Below are 12,933 nucleotides of genomic sequence, written 5' to 3'. Positions count from 1 at the left end.
TGATATCCCCTGATATACTGCTAAAATGTTATTTACTGTAGCATTACATGTGTATTCATAGTCCTGGTGATTATAATTGATTGCCCTTGATATTAATGAGGTGTTTGTTTGCTGGTGTGGGTGTGTGCGTGCGTGTGTGTGCATGTGTGTGTTCTCCAGGTAATGAAACGGAGCGGAACGGTTTGCCCTTACCGAGGGACGAGGTCAGCCCGGCCCGGTCGCCCAGCAGCGTGGTGTGTTCATCTTTTGTTGACTGCCTGCATGGAATGTGACGACAAAATAATGCAGATGGGAAAGAAAATTCACTGTACTTGCTGGTTGAAGAGCATTTCCATAACACATCTGTCATTTCAACCCGCTTACTAGTTAACCTTTTAATAGTTTATTTCTAAATGCTGCTAAATGAAAGCTTAAAGGATTCACTAGACCTCTGCTAATGCGAAGCCAAATGACCTGCAATTAGCGCATGTCAAAACTCAACCAATTACAGTCTTCCTTATTAATTTCGCTCAAACCGTTTTACATGCGGTAAAAGCTTTTAGTAATCAGAACCAAAACAGGCACATATAAAACGCATTTGTCTGCATCATGTGTTTTTAATTGGCGAATCTAGATTAAAAGCCTGTCATTCATTCACCCATGTGAGACATTGAACTATAACTTTAATGCATCACATTTGTATAAGCCTGAAAAAAAAAGAAGCATTTAGCACTGCACCTGCAACTACTGTTACTATTAGCTGGATATTCTGATAATATTTTTGATTACTTACTATTTATATGGTGCAGTGGTGTGTTGAAATTGAAATTTTTATATAAATCAAATGTCCCAGTTACACTTTATGTTGTCACATTTTCCTGGTAAAATAAACATTACGTTACATCAAAAGAAGAAGAAAAGAAACTAAATACACTTCAGTTTTGTATTTTTACATTAACAATCTCATCAAGTTAGTGTTTTAAGCATTTTTACATTTATAAAAAAAAAAAATGACTAAAGACAGTAATAATTTAAACAATAGATTTTATTTGTGAACTGATGTTCAGCTATTCTTTTAATAGTCAACTTATTAATAGATCATCAGTTATCAAACTCTGTAAACACTGGTTACAGACATGAAGATGTACCAAGTTCACCAAGCTGATTGCTCACTAAAAAAATCTGCCACAAATCATGTTTTAAGTGCATTTTAAGTGATATCTAAGTGGGTGAGTTGTTTACTTACTTTTTAAATATTCTTCCCATTAACGCCATCATTTTGTTCATTCAGACTGATTCACAAACGCACACAAAAACAAGAGACAGGATTAACAAACCAATCATGCGCGCATAGCGCAGACTGGGACTCCAGGTTAATACGATTCTGACTGAGTAGCAAGATATGAATTCAATTGTGATTCTGTGAGAATTCACAGATCCAGTTTCTCTTTTTTAATCTTCCCCTTAACATTTGAAGGAATCTACATGTAGGCCTATGTAATGATTTGCCGCGAATGAATGCCGCCGAGTCGTCTTGTAGTGGTGCGTCAAGTGCAACTCATGACCGTTCGCAAAGACCCGCCCCCTTTAGTTACCGTTGCTATGCTATGTCCGACAAGCGACCGTTCACACGCACATCGCGGAGCAGAGAGGACACTGACAACACATCCAGACAGGACAGACCAGGTTATTTTTTATATGAAACAAAGTCTCACCTTTCAAATTTAGTAATTTTTAAAAGAAATTTAAACAATGAATACTGTTTTGTGTCTCTTTAATGTGTATGACAGATCAATCAGTTAAAGTTGCTCGTGAACCGTTCATCTCTTCCTTCTAGTTAATTTATAGCATCAAATAAACATGAATGAACATAAGAAGGAATGTTGTTTTAACCGCGGAAAGACGTCGGTACGCTTCGTTTTTCAAGTTTAAATCCTCCAATGTTAATCTACTAACGTTAACTCTCCTGACTGCTTTGTCGGACAAAAAGGCGGATGGCGGATTATGATTGGTCAGATCGCCTGTCAATCAAACTCCCTGCGAAGGGTTGATGACGCGAAAAATAATAACGGTAACTCCACTGAAATTATTTTAAACTAAAGTAACGAGCCAATTTTGTAAAATGCAAGGAGTATAAAATGTACCAATATTGGTGTTAAAAATGTAAGGAGTAAAAGTAAAGAGCCAATTTTGTAAAATGTAAGGAGTAGAAAGTACCGATATTTGTGTTAAAAATGTAAGGAGTAAAAGTAAAAAGTTGGAACAAAAATAAAAAGTAAAGTAAAAAATCTGAAAAATCTACTTGAGTACAGGAACGAAGTATTTGTACTTCGTTACTTCCCATCTCTGTCTGTAAGGCGATGCAGAGTTGTAGACAGACAGTCACCGAGCGCCACACACAGCAGCCGTCTTTTATAGTTCCTCCTGAACTAAAACAATGAGCTTATGCTGCGTTCACCCCATGTCGTAACCGCAATTACGAGATGGAAACCTGTGATGTTCTATCCGGAGCGGTTTACGTCCTCAGACTCGGATTTGCTATGTCAACACTATCAATGCCGAAATGAATCTGCAGAAATCAGGTGGGACAAATCAGGTGGGACAATTAAGAGCTCTGTAAGTTGATTATGTTCATTATTATTGTAATGGTATGTGGTTTGAGACATAATTAACTCAAATTTAACGCCGTCTCGCGATGCTTTTCAGACTCTGCTCTGGAGACGCTCTGAAGGAAGGGTGGGATCTCATGCTTTGAAAGCTAACTTGCTATTGCTAGCCTCTCCGAAATTGCCTACCGTACATTTAAGGGTATATGGGGCGATTTCGGGCACAGTCATTGCCTCCTCTAATGTGACTTTCCCCCATTCATTCTCTTACCTCCCACCAAACCTCCCCTTTAGGGGGTCTGTTAAAACTCAATAGGGTCAGGGGAGGCAAGAGAGACAAGGACTTCCGCTACAACCTGCTCGTGTCGCTGTTGGGATGGTGTTATTTTAGAAAAACTAGTGATTTATATACTTTATCATGTCACATTTTGTAATATTTGTATTGTTTTATTTTTGGTAACAGCCCTGAATATAAAACTGTGAAATAACATTACTGGTGTTATTCTGGACTCCACACTCAATCATATGGTTTACAGGCTAATTTGAGCCTAAGAGGGAAGCTGTCTTCTCCATGGTTCAACTGACACCCACAGCTGACCAAACAGACCTGCTGCATTTAGCCTGGCTCCTTTTGCAGTTAGTGTGAAAGAGTTGTAGCTGGAAGTTGCTTCATTTGCATTACAATTTCTAAATTAATATACTTACTTAATATGATTATGATGGGAAAGTGAGCATGAAACGGCATTCGCAACCCATTTTGTTTCCGTAATGTAAGGATATTCAATGGGGAAAAAATGTCAAATGTTATCAAGTCACTTAATAGGTGGAGCAAAATGACTACAAATCTTTTTTTATTATTATTATTTTTTTGGGAATAATGTGCAGTGGTGAATTGTTCATATTAAGCTCATGAACATGTATTAAAAAAGCAAACATGGTCAATTTTGATCTCATGTGGACTTTTTATGGGATTTTCTGTTTTGCAATCTCTTCTTTGCCTCAGTCGGAGTCCAGAATGTTTATTGGTTTGGAGAAGGAGTCTTCCTCGCCCACGGAGAAGCTGGCAAGGAAAGAATCGCTTAAGGTATGATGTGCTTCCCACTCAAGGCTGAGTTCCTGACCCAGTTTCTCAAAACAGCAGCTTGGTTGCGGTGTCAACAGGTGGACGGTACAGAACCTGCGTACAGGCACTTCCTCTATAAGCTTCCTCTATAAGGAAATACTAAAAAATGTATTAAAATATTGAATCCAGCTTTTCATCTGGCCTGTTTTTCATCTTTTTACTTTGAAGTTTGAACAGCAACAAATGTTATCTCATGTGGCTAGGGACTGGTTAGGGCTTTTTTGTCATTTTGGGACGGATGTACGGAAACATCTCACTAGGAAGTAGGAACACATTTGCCTCAATTAAGGACCTTTCTTAACGTTCTGTTATGAAAATGTTTTTGGTATTTGATATTTTCTGTGAATCCTTTAAAAATCTTTATCTAATGAACCACTCGTCCAGTGTTGTTATTGTCACTATAAATATTAAACCTATTTTTGTTACTTGAAATAAAATAAATTATAAGTATTTGATGAAAAGGTTAAGTTAAAAAAAATTAAACAAAAATTTGAAATGTTGCATGGCAACTAAATTGAAATACTAAAATTACTAAAGCTAAAACTGAAACTGAAATAAAAATAAAGCTAAATAAACTAATAAAAAGAGCACATCAAATATATTACTAAAACAAAACAAAAAACTGAACTGAAAAAATAAAAAGCCAATAATAAAGCCAATTCAAAACATTAAGAACTACTTTAATAGTATATAAAATAAACTGGTCTTGTCAGTGTTATTATTAAAATAATTAAACTCTTTTTTCATCATCTTTGGCAAAAGCCGTTATAAATTTAAATGTTCCTAACTCTAAAATGTACATAGATTTGTTGAGTTTTCAATCTAGACATTAAAATGTAAGGCCGTCAGTGCAACTCATAGACTCTAATGTTAATTTTGGGTTATCCTTTTACGAAAACAAAAATGATTAGGTTCGAGATGAGTGATGCTTGCATTGACTGGCAGATTTCTTCTCCTCAATCTAAAATAAAAGCATTAAAAGAGAAATTTAAAAATTAAAATAGGTATATAATTTAAGTTTTGTACATGCAATCATCAATATGAAGTGTTATCTGTGATGCTATAAAAATCAACCACACAAAATCCCCAAGCTCTATCAGGTATATAAGAATCTTTAGATAAATTGTTCAACAGAGAATTCATAGAAAACAAAAAACACATCTTTAGATTCCACTAATTTATGGTGGCAGCTACTGTATATCTTTTGTTGGTTTGTTGCTCTTTAGTATTGTATATGGTGCACTCTAGTGTTCAACAAGACATTTTACACGTCTTGCCGCCCACTTACGCCCCCTAGCTGATGTTTGAGCATTGCATTAAACCTAAACCTTTTATATTGTAGGTTCAGAAAAAGAACTATCGCCAGGAAAAGAAGAGGGTCGCCAATGAACTGTTCAGTGCACTAAAGGATCCAAGTGTGGTTATTATGTCCAACTGGCTAAAGGTTAGTAAACCTAATTGGTTTTCATTCTAACAATGAATCATTTCGCAACAGCTTTAAGATGTGGTTCTTGGATGTATCAGATTCGGGGATCATTGAAGAGCTGGACAAAATTATGGTGCATCCTGAAGCCTGGCATTCTCCTGATATACAAGACGCCTGGTTCGGATCACTGGGTGGGAACGATTCTTCTCAACGCCTGCAAACTCATCGAAAGACCCTCAAAGAAGGACGGATTCTGCTTCAAACTCTACCATCCGCTGGATAAGTCCATATGGGCCATGAAGGTTAGACAAGAACATCTTCAAGAACATGTTTTCTTGACCTTATTGTTGGGATTGATTGGTGTCTGTGTTTTTTTAGGGTCCTAAAGGAGAAACCGTTGGTTCCATCACACAACCCTTGCCTAGTAATTACCTGATCTTCAGGGCAGCATCTGAATCTGATGGTGAGCATAGTCTTTTATCTTCTGTAAAACTGCCTTCTCAATATGGAGTCCACCTAAGGGCTACAGCCTAATGTCGTTTGCTCCAGGACGCTGTTGGATGGACGCTCTGGAACTGGCCCTCAGCTGCTCCAGCTTGTCGAAGATGACGGCGAAGAGCTGCAGGGATGGAGATCTGAGCAGCTCCTCGGAGTCCTCACACATATTGCAGCTGCTGCAGTGCTCGGCTCTCGCAGACCAGGACCTCCTGCAGTGAGTGTTACCCAGCTGTCTGAACTCTCTACATCACCATACTGTTTTCAGCATCTCACTTAACAAGTGACAAAAGAATTGACAAAAGCCTCAAAGATCATTTTTGGCTCCAAAACTATTCATATTAGATACAGTGCAAGTAAATTACACTTTTTTTTTGGCACCAAAGCTAATTGCATCAACTATGAAATTAATGTATGAATTATTTGCAATCAATTTCTGCCACCTAAACTATTTGCTTTAATTTCTATAGGACTCAATTGAAGCAAATTATATAATATGTACAGGTTTTTTTTTTTTTTTTTAAGGTATGAATGTTTTGCAAACAGTTTCTGGCACCAAAACTATTTGCATTAACTATGTTTAATGAAAAAAAATGTTAGTGTTTTTGCCACAAAACCATTCATACAGTGCAACTAAATTACATGAAAGTATAAATTGTTGCCTATGACTTCTCAAACAATTTTTGGGCAAATTTTATATATATATATATATATATATATATATATATATATATATATATATATAGAAATTATGTACCCTCCAAATACAATGACCAATTATTGCTAAATGATACAAAATATGAAGTACACCAAAACTATTTTCATTAACTACAACTATGATATGATTACATTGACACAAAATATTCTCAAAAAATGTGGTGTGAAGGAGTTCATCTATCTTCTCTTGTATGCTGGGCTCATTTCTAAGTGGTTAGTTCATGGGATCCCCATTTTTATAACTTTGGTGCTCATGTGGGAAAATTAGGTTTGAGTCTGCGACACATCGTATCTAGATCCTTCCCAGTCTGGTCTCCCCGTCATTTTTGTCTATCAATAAAATGCCAAAAAGTGTAGAATAGCTATTGAACATTTTAAAACTACGTTATTATCAGCCACCTTCAGAGTTTGTTACTGCAACAGTTATCTATTTATGCTCTTACAAAACCTTTAATGCATTAAATGAATAGTGGATACCACTAAATGGATACCACCATTAAACACAAGATACAATATTTATTGTCATATGCACAGTAAAAGTCCACGGTTTTGACCACACAATGAGATTCTTACTTTGCAAGTCTACCTTACACAAAATATACCATATAAATACAGACAGAATATACACAAAAAAAGTGCAAATATCCATTATGCAACAATCAAGATAACAGTCTATAAGATAATGGGGAGATAGTGTTTCATGTGTTGTTCAGGAGTCTAATGGCTTGTGGATAATAACTGTTTGAGTCTTTTGTTCTTGATTTCACACTCATGTACCGTCTCCCAGACGGCAGCAGTGTGAAGAGATTGTGTTGTGGATGTGGATGTCCCTGATGATGTTGTGGGCCCTCCTGATGACCTGCTGTAAGTATCCTGAAGTAATGGGAAGGCTACTCCACATATGAACTGTGCTGTTTTTATCACATGCTGGAGTGCTTTCCTATCCTGAAAAGCGCAGCTTCCATAGCACACTGTGATTGAACTGGTTATCACACTTTCAACTGAACATCTGTAAAAGTTGCTGAGGATTTCACTTGCCATGCCAAACTTCCTCAACCTTCTTAAGATGTACAGTCGCTACTGGTTGTTGTGAGACCAGGTGAGATCCTCGCTGATGTAGGTTCCGAGGAATTTAAAGGTTTTCACCCTCTCCACCTCTGTCTCACCAATGTAAATTGGGGTATGCTGCTCCTTCCTCCTCCTACGATCAATAAACATCTCCTTGGTCTTCTGTACATTTAAGGAGAGATTATTTTCCTGACACCAGGACAACAGTCCTGCCACCTCTCTTCTGTATGATGTTTCCTCTCCACCAGTGATCAGTCCAATGACTGTAGTATCATCCGCAAACTTTATAATCCTGGTATTGGTTTGACAGGCCACACAGTCATAGGTGAATATAGAATACAGCAGCGGGCTCAGGACACAGCCTTGGGGGATCCCTGTGCTCACAGTTCGGATGCCTGAAGTCTGGTTTCCTTGACTGTGGTCTGTCTGTCAGGAAGTTTAGCACCCAGTTACAGAGGGAGGGTGTCAATCCGAGGGTAAGGAGCTTTTCGGAGAGCTATAGTCATATGACTGTGTTAAATGCTGAGGTGTAATCAATAAATAGCATTCTCACATATGAATTCTTACCCTCCAAATGTGTGAGGGCTGTGTGGATGGCAGTATTAACAGCATCATCAGTGGACCGATTTTGGCGATATGCAAATTAAAGTGGGTCCAAAGTGGCTGAGATTATCCTTTTTATGTAATACATAACTTTACTTTCAAAACACTTCATAACAATTGGTGTGAGTGCAACTGGACAATAATCATTCAGGCAGGTTGCAGTGTTTTTCTTTGGGAGGGGCAGAATTGTGGTGGACTAAAAGTAGGCACCAAGGCCTGAGCGAGGGACAGATTGTCTGTAAACACATCAGCCAGTTCCGACAAGCAAACCCTAAGTGCTCACCTGGGGATGTTATCTGGGCCGGCTGCCTTCTGTAGGTTTGTTCTCTTCAGAGCCATTCGGACTTCCGCTGATGACATGGTGAGTGGCATGTCCCATGTGCCCTCTAAGTCCAGATAGAGGTCTTACACCTTTGCTTATGGCTGATGTTTAGGGCCTCAGATCGAGCATAGAACTCGTTCAGCTTGTCTGGGAGTGTAGCATTGTTAATCGTGGCTCCATGGCTCTTCTGTCGGTTATGTGCTGCAAGCATTTCCAAATGCGCTGGGAATCTGCTGTGGTGTAATATCCCTTCAGCGTCAAACTGTAATGTCTCTTGGCCTTTCTGATTGATTTTCATAGATTGCTATTGGCATTTTTATATTCCTCAATGTCACCTGAGGTAAATGCGGTGGAGCGAGCACGTAACATGGCACCTCGCAGTTGATCCAAGGTTTGTCATTGGGATAGATCTTACAGATCTTTGTGGGAATGATGTTCTCAGTGCATGTGCTGATGTAATCAGATACAGCTGCAGCATACTCCAAGTCCACATTGGCATCCCCTCTTTGAGCAGCAATTTTTTAAACACACCCCAATTTGTACTCTCAAAGCAGTTCTGAAGCAATAACTTTGGTTCTTCATTCCACACTTTAACAGTTTTACTTACTGGAGGAGTTGTCTGTAGGCTGCATAGAGAAACACTTAGATGGGATCTGACTGTCCAAAGTGAGACTGGGGCACAGCCTTATAAGCATTTTTCACATTGCTGTACACTTGGTCAAGAATGTTATTCTCCCTTGTCAGAATACACACATTCTGATGGTACATAAGGAGAACATTCCTGAGGTCGCAATGGTTAAAATCACCAGACACAATGAACACAGCATCTGGGTATACAGTCTCCTGCCTGCTGATGATGCTGTGCATCCAGCGGAGTGTAAACAGCCAGCAGGAACACAAACAATTAAATAGCCACAGAACCGTGCTTTCCAACACTCACATCCTCACACCACCTGTTGTTAACATACACGCAGACACCGCCTCCCTCTGGTCTTTCCAGAGTCTGGCACTTTGTCCGAGAGCCAGGTTTCCATGACAGTAAGAGCACAACACTCCCTTATCTCACACTGGGTTGTAATTCTGGTTCTCAGCTCGTCCATCTTATTTTCGAGTGAGCAGACATTAGCTAGCAACAGACTAGGTAGCAGTGGTCGCGTAGCTCTAACCTTTAGTCTGGCATGTAGCCCGCCTCTCTTACCTCGTCTTTACCTTGGATGCACTGATCATCGGCTACAACACTCACGCGAAGCCGGTGCTGCCGTGTCTTGCCGGCTGTTGTTGGTTGGGTCCAGATGTAATAGAGAGTCACAGTCCAACAGGCGATATTTAAGTTTGTGGTGTACTTTGCCGATATCCAAAAGTTCTTCCTTACTGTATCTTACTGTCGCATGCATAAACTATGCGTTTAAGACACATTACAACACTAATAGACAAAATTACATTTGTGTCAGGAGAGCGAATTAAACACGTCAGCCATGGATAGTGCCATGATCCCCCCCCCCAATAAAAAAAACAACCTTACAACAAAAACAAAAGTCCTACAGAGGAGGGTGGCCATGCATAGATGGGTCTTAGAATGAGGATGCAAAGCTGAAGACAGTACAACCAAGAACAAGAGAGAAATCAGGGAGGAGATGATGGTTGGAACATCCAGGGAGGAGCCCAAAAGAGCCAAAGGGGTGGAGGGCCAAGTTGAAGACAAGGGCCTAGAAGTCCATGGCGAAAGCAGAGCAATAACTGACCAAGGTGGAGACCGAGGGATGAGGAAGCCCTCATCCCTCCCATGTAGCTGTAAGGACAACGATTCCAGCTGGAGGCAAGGGAGTGAGGAGTTAAGGGGGAGCCAACTACTGGAGCCAGCGGAAACAGGACTGAGGAAGTGGATAGCATGGGCAGAGGGTTACAAGACGGCCTCCCCTGCTGAAACAGGATAGGCAGAGAGTTAAAAAAATGGTGTCCTTGGCCGATGCAAGACAGGCTGAGAGTTCAAAAATGGCCTCCTTGGCCCGAAACAGGACAGGCAGAGAGTTCAAAAAACGGTGTCCTTGGCCAATGCAGGACAGGCTAAGAGTTCAAAAATAGCCTTCTTGGCCGAAGAGAGAGGAATTGGGAGTGGGAGGCATTGTGGGAGCATCATAATCCACACTGATATGATGCTTGGCGACGAAGAAGACTTGGTGCTCAGCTCACCCTCAGCAGCAGGTGTATGGGCAGGGCTCCACGTCTTGCCCTCATACTCTACAAAGATGCCCACTTAGATAGACTGTGTTGCTGGCTCATGCACCTGGTCAGACCTCTTATTGGGCTCTGGCTCCAAGGCAGAGATAGGCTCAGGCTTCGGCTCTGCCATGGGCTTATTGGCGGGCTCGGGGTCTGCAGTGGGCTCAGGCTTACAGTCTATGATGATCATGGTGGATGGCTGGATGGGCTCAGGTGATTCAACATCCTCTTCAGCAGGGTTAATTTTGGCAGCCATTTTTGATTTAGTCTTAGTCTTCAGACGAAAATGCTTATTGGCCTTAGTCACATTTTAGTCATTTTTTGTCTTTCATAGTTTTAGTCTAGTTTTAGTTGACGAAAAGTCATCGCATTTTTTTTGTCAACTTTTAGTCATTACTTTTAGTCAAACTGCAGTTACCGACATTAATTTTGGTAGCTATTTTATATGTAGTCTTTATTAAAAATGTCATTATAATTTTTCTCTCTAGGCCAATTCAATTAGCCTAAGCTTATGAGAAATTTGAATCAAGGTAACAGGCTATATTGACATTGCACTCTTTAGCAGTAGCACTTGTGAAATTCTACATATCCCTTTTCCTTAGTTCAGTGGTTCTCCAATTTTTTAGAGTGCCATACCCCCTTTCTTCCACTTAGACTGCAGTCACACCTTTTCCATTAAGGGACAATATTTTCCCCCTTTAATCGATTTTTCCAGTTCATTTTTTACCTTTATAAATACCTTTATAAAATAAATAATGCTTTAAATAAAACAATGTTCAATAAATATGCAATGATGGTAAAAACTAAGTGATACTTTTAAATTTTAAATATTAAATTAAAATCGCCGGTAGGTGGTGGTAAGTCACTGTCTTTATGGGTGAGTCAACAAGTCATTCATTTATTCAGTAACAAAGCAAGTGGCTGTATTTGTGGCGGATCATTGAATCTCACGATTCGTTCAAAGCCACAGATTCGTTCACGAATCACCGCTGTGTGCTGTAGTTCTGCTGTGGCTTTTGTTGCAAAATAGAGCAATGATATAGCCTACTGACAATACTGTTTTAAATGTAGTACATCACTTAATATTACCCTTTTTTTTAACTGTTGTATAAAATCAATGTCACATTTGAAATTGTGTAGATAATCAGGAAACATTGCATTCTTGCTCGTATAATATGATCAACATTAAAAACACTGCCGGATATCAGCCTGCATTTTGATGAACACAGACCGACTGAATGACACTTTAGTTTAAGTAGAAAATCTCAAATGAAGATTGCTGAACTCCAGCTTACTTGTCTGTGTTTTCAGATCATCTGCGTTTCTTCAAGCAGTGTAGAGAGAACGCGCGCGCAAGCGCATGGTTGCCAGATATTATTGGAAAGACCAGGTAGAAAATGTGTTCTTTTAACAGAAAAGCTCTGACTGAGGGTTTAAATGATTGAAATCTGGTAACCGTAAGCATGAACGCTCGTAAAAACAGTCTGTAATGTGTTGTCTCCTCCTTTATTCAACAAAAACAAGTGTTTTTTAAAAGAAATGTAAACACATTTCAGTCTTGTCTTTTTTCGTCAACGATATTGCATGTGTTGATATAGTCACAGTTATCGTTTAATGACGTGGGTGTCGTCTCTCATCGTCTTGTCTTAGTCAGGGAAAAAAAGGTCGTCAACGAACATTTTTCGTCATAGTTTTCATAAATGAAATTAACACTGCTCTTCAGTCTCCCAGATGGTGTAGGGGGATCCGCATTGGGAAAATTCCCAGTCCAAATAATCCTGGAAGGTCCCTCGAGGGCATCTCCGAGCAGGCTTTCGTCTGTTGATTTAGACCTGCCCAGAAAAACATGCAGAGGCTGGCGTCATCATAATGGACCAGATCTAAACAAAGCCTCACTAAACGCCAGTGAGGACAGATCTCCCTGGGAGAGGAGAAGGAACTGCTGCTAGACCCATTTTTTCTGATCAGTTCTTCTCTCAGCCATGGGTTGCAAAAGGCAGAAAATAAAAGTGCAGGATTTATTAAGCAGTGGGTCTCATTCACTAAACGTATGTATGCACGAATTTGTGCGTGAAATCTCCGTACAAACGTTTTCATGAACAAATCATGATTCATCAAAACTTGATACTACATCATTCTAAAATCTATTCTAAATTTACGGAAAAAAATGCTGGAACAACTGAAAACACTCATACGCAAAAATCATACACTCTTGGTGGCCTTATGAAGATGTTAAGATGACATTTTAAACACACACACACATACAGTAAAAGAGTAAGAAAAGGTGCGTTAAAATTTTGTTTTGTAGGTCTCCTACAACAGGTTTACATGCATCTAAGATCAAAAAACTTTTAGTTTTCTCATAATATACATT

The 12,933-nt window shown here is 39.4% G+C and overlaps 1 protein-coding gene across 1 annotated transcript in view; it reads left to right on the top strand.

Annotated features, from left to right (window-relative positions):
* Window positions 1–12,933, top strand: part of osbpl5 (oxysterol binding protein-like 5) — a 57,576-nt gene that overhangs the window by 27,210 nt on the left and 17,433 nt on the right. Inside the window, exons 3-8 of the mRNA XM_084095509.1 lie at window positions 160–233; window positions 3,589–3,669; window positions 5,051–5,152; window positions 5,233–5,436; window positions 5,513–5,597; window positions 5,684–5,846. Of these exons, the coding sequence (XP_083951635.1) occupies window positions 160–233; window positions 3,589–3,669; window positions 5,051–5,152; window positions 5,233–5,436; window positions 5,513–5,597; window positions 5,684–5,846 (709 nt within the window). The remainder of the gene's footprint in view (window positions 1–159; window positions 234–3,588; window positions 3,670–5,050; window positions 5,153–5,232; window positions 5,437–5,512; window positions 5,598–5,683; window positions 5,847–12,933) is intronic.

This window comes from Abramis brama (assembly GCF_963993115.1).
Source record: "Abramis brama genome assembly, chromosome: 20".
NCBI classification, from domain to species: domain Eukaryota; kingdom Metazoa; phylum Chordata; class Actinopteri; order Cypriniformes; family Leuciscidae; genus Abramis; species Abramis brama.
Note: the sequence above shows the minus strand (reverse complement) of the source record. Positions and strands in the feature narration are given on the sequence as shown.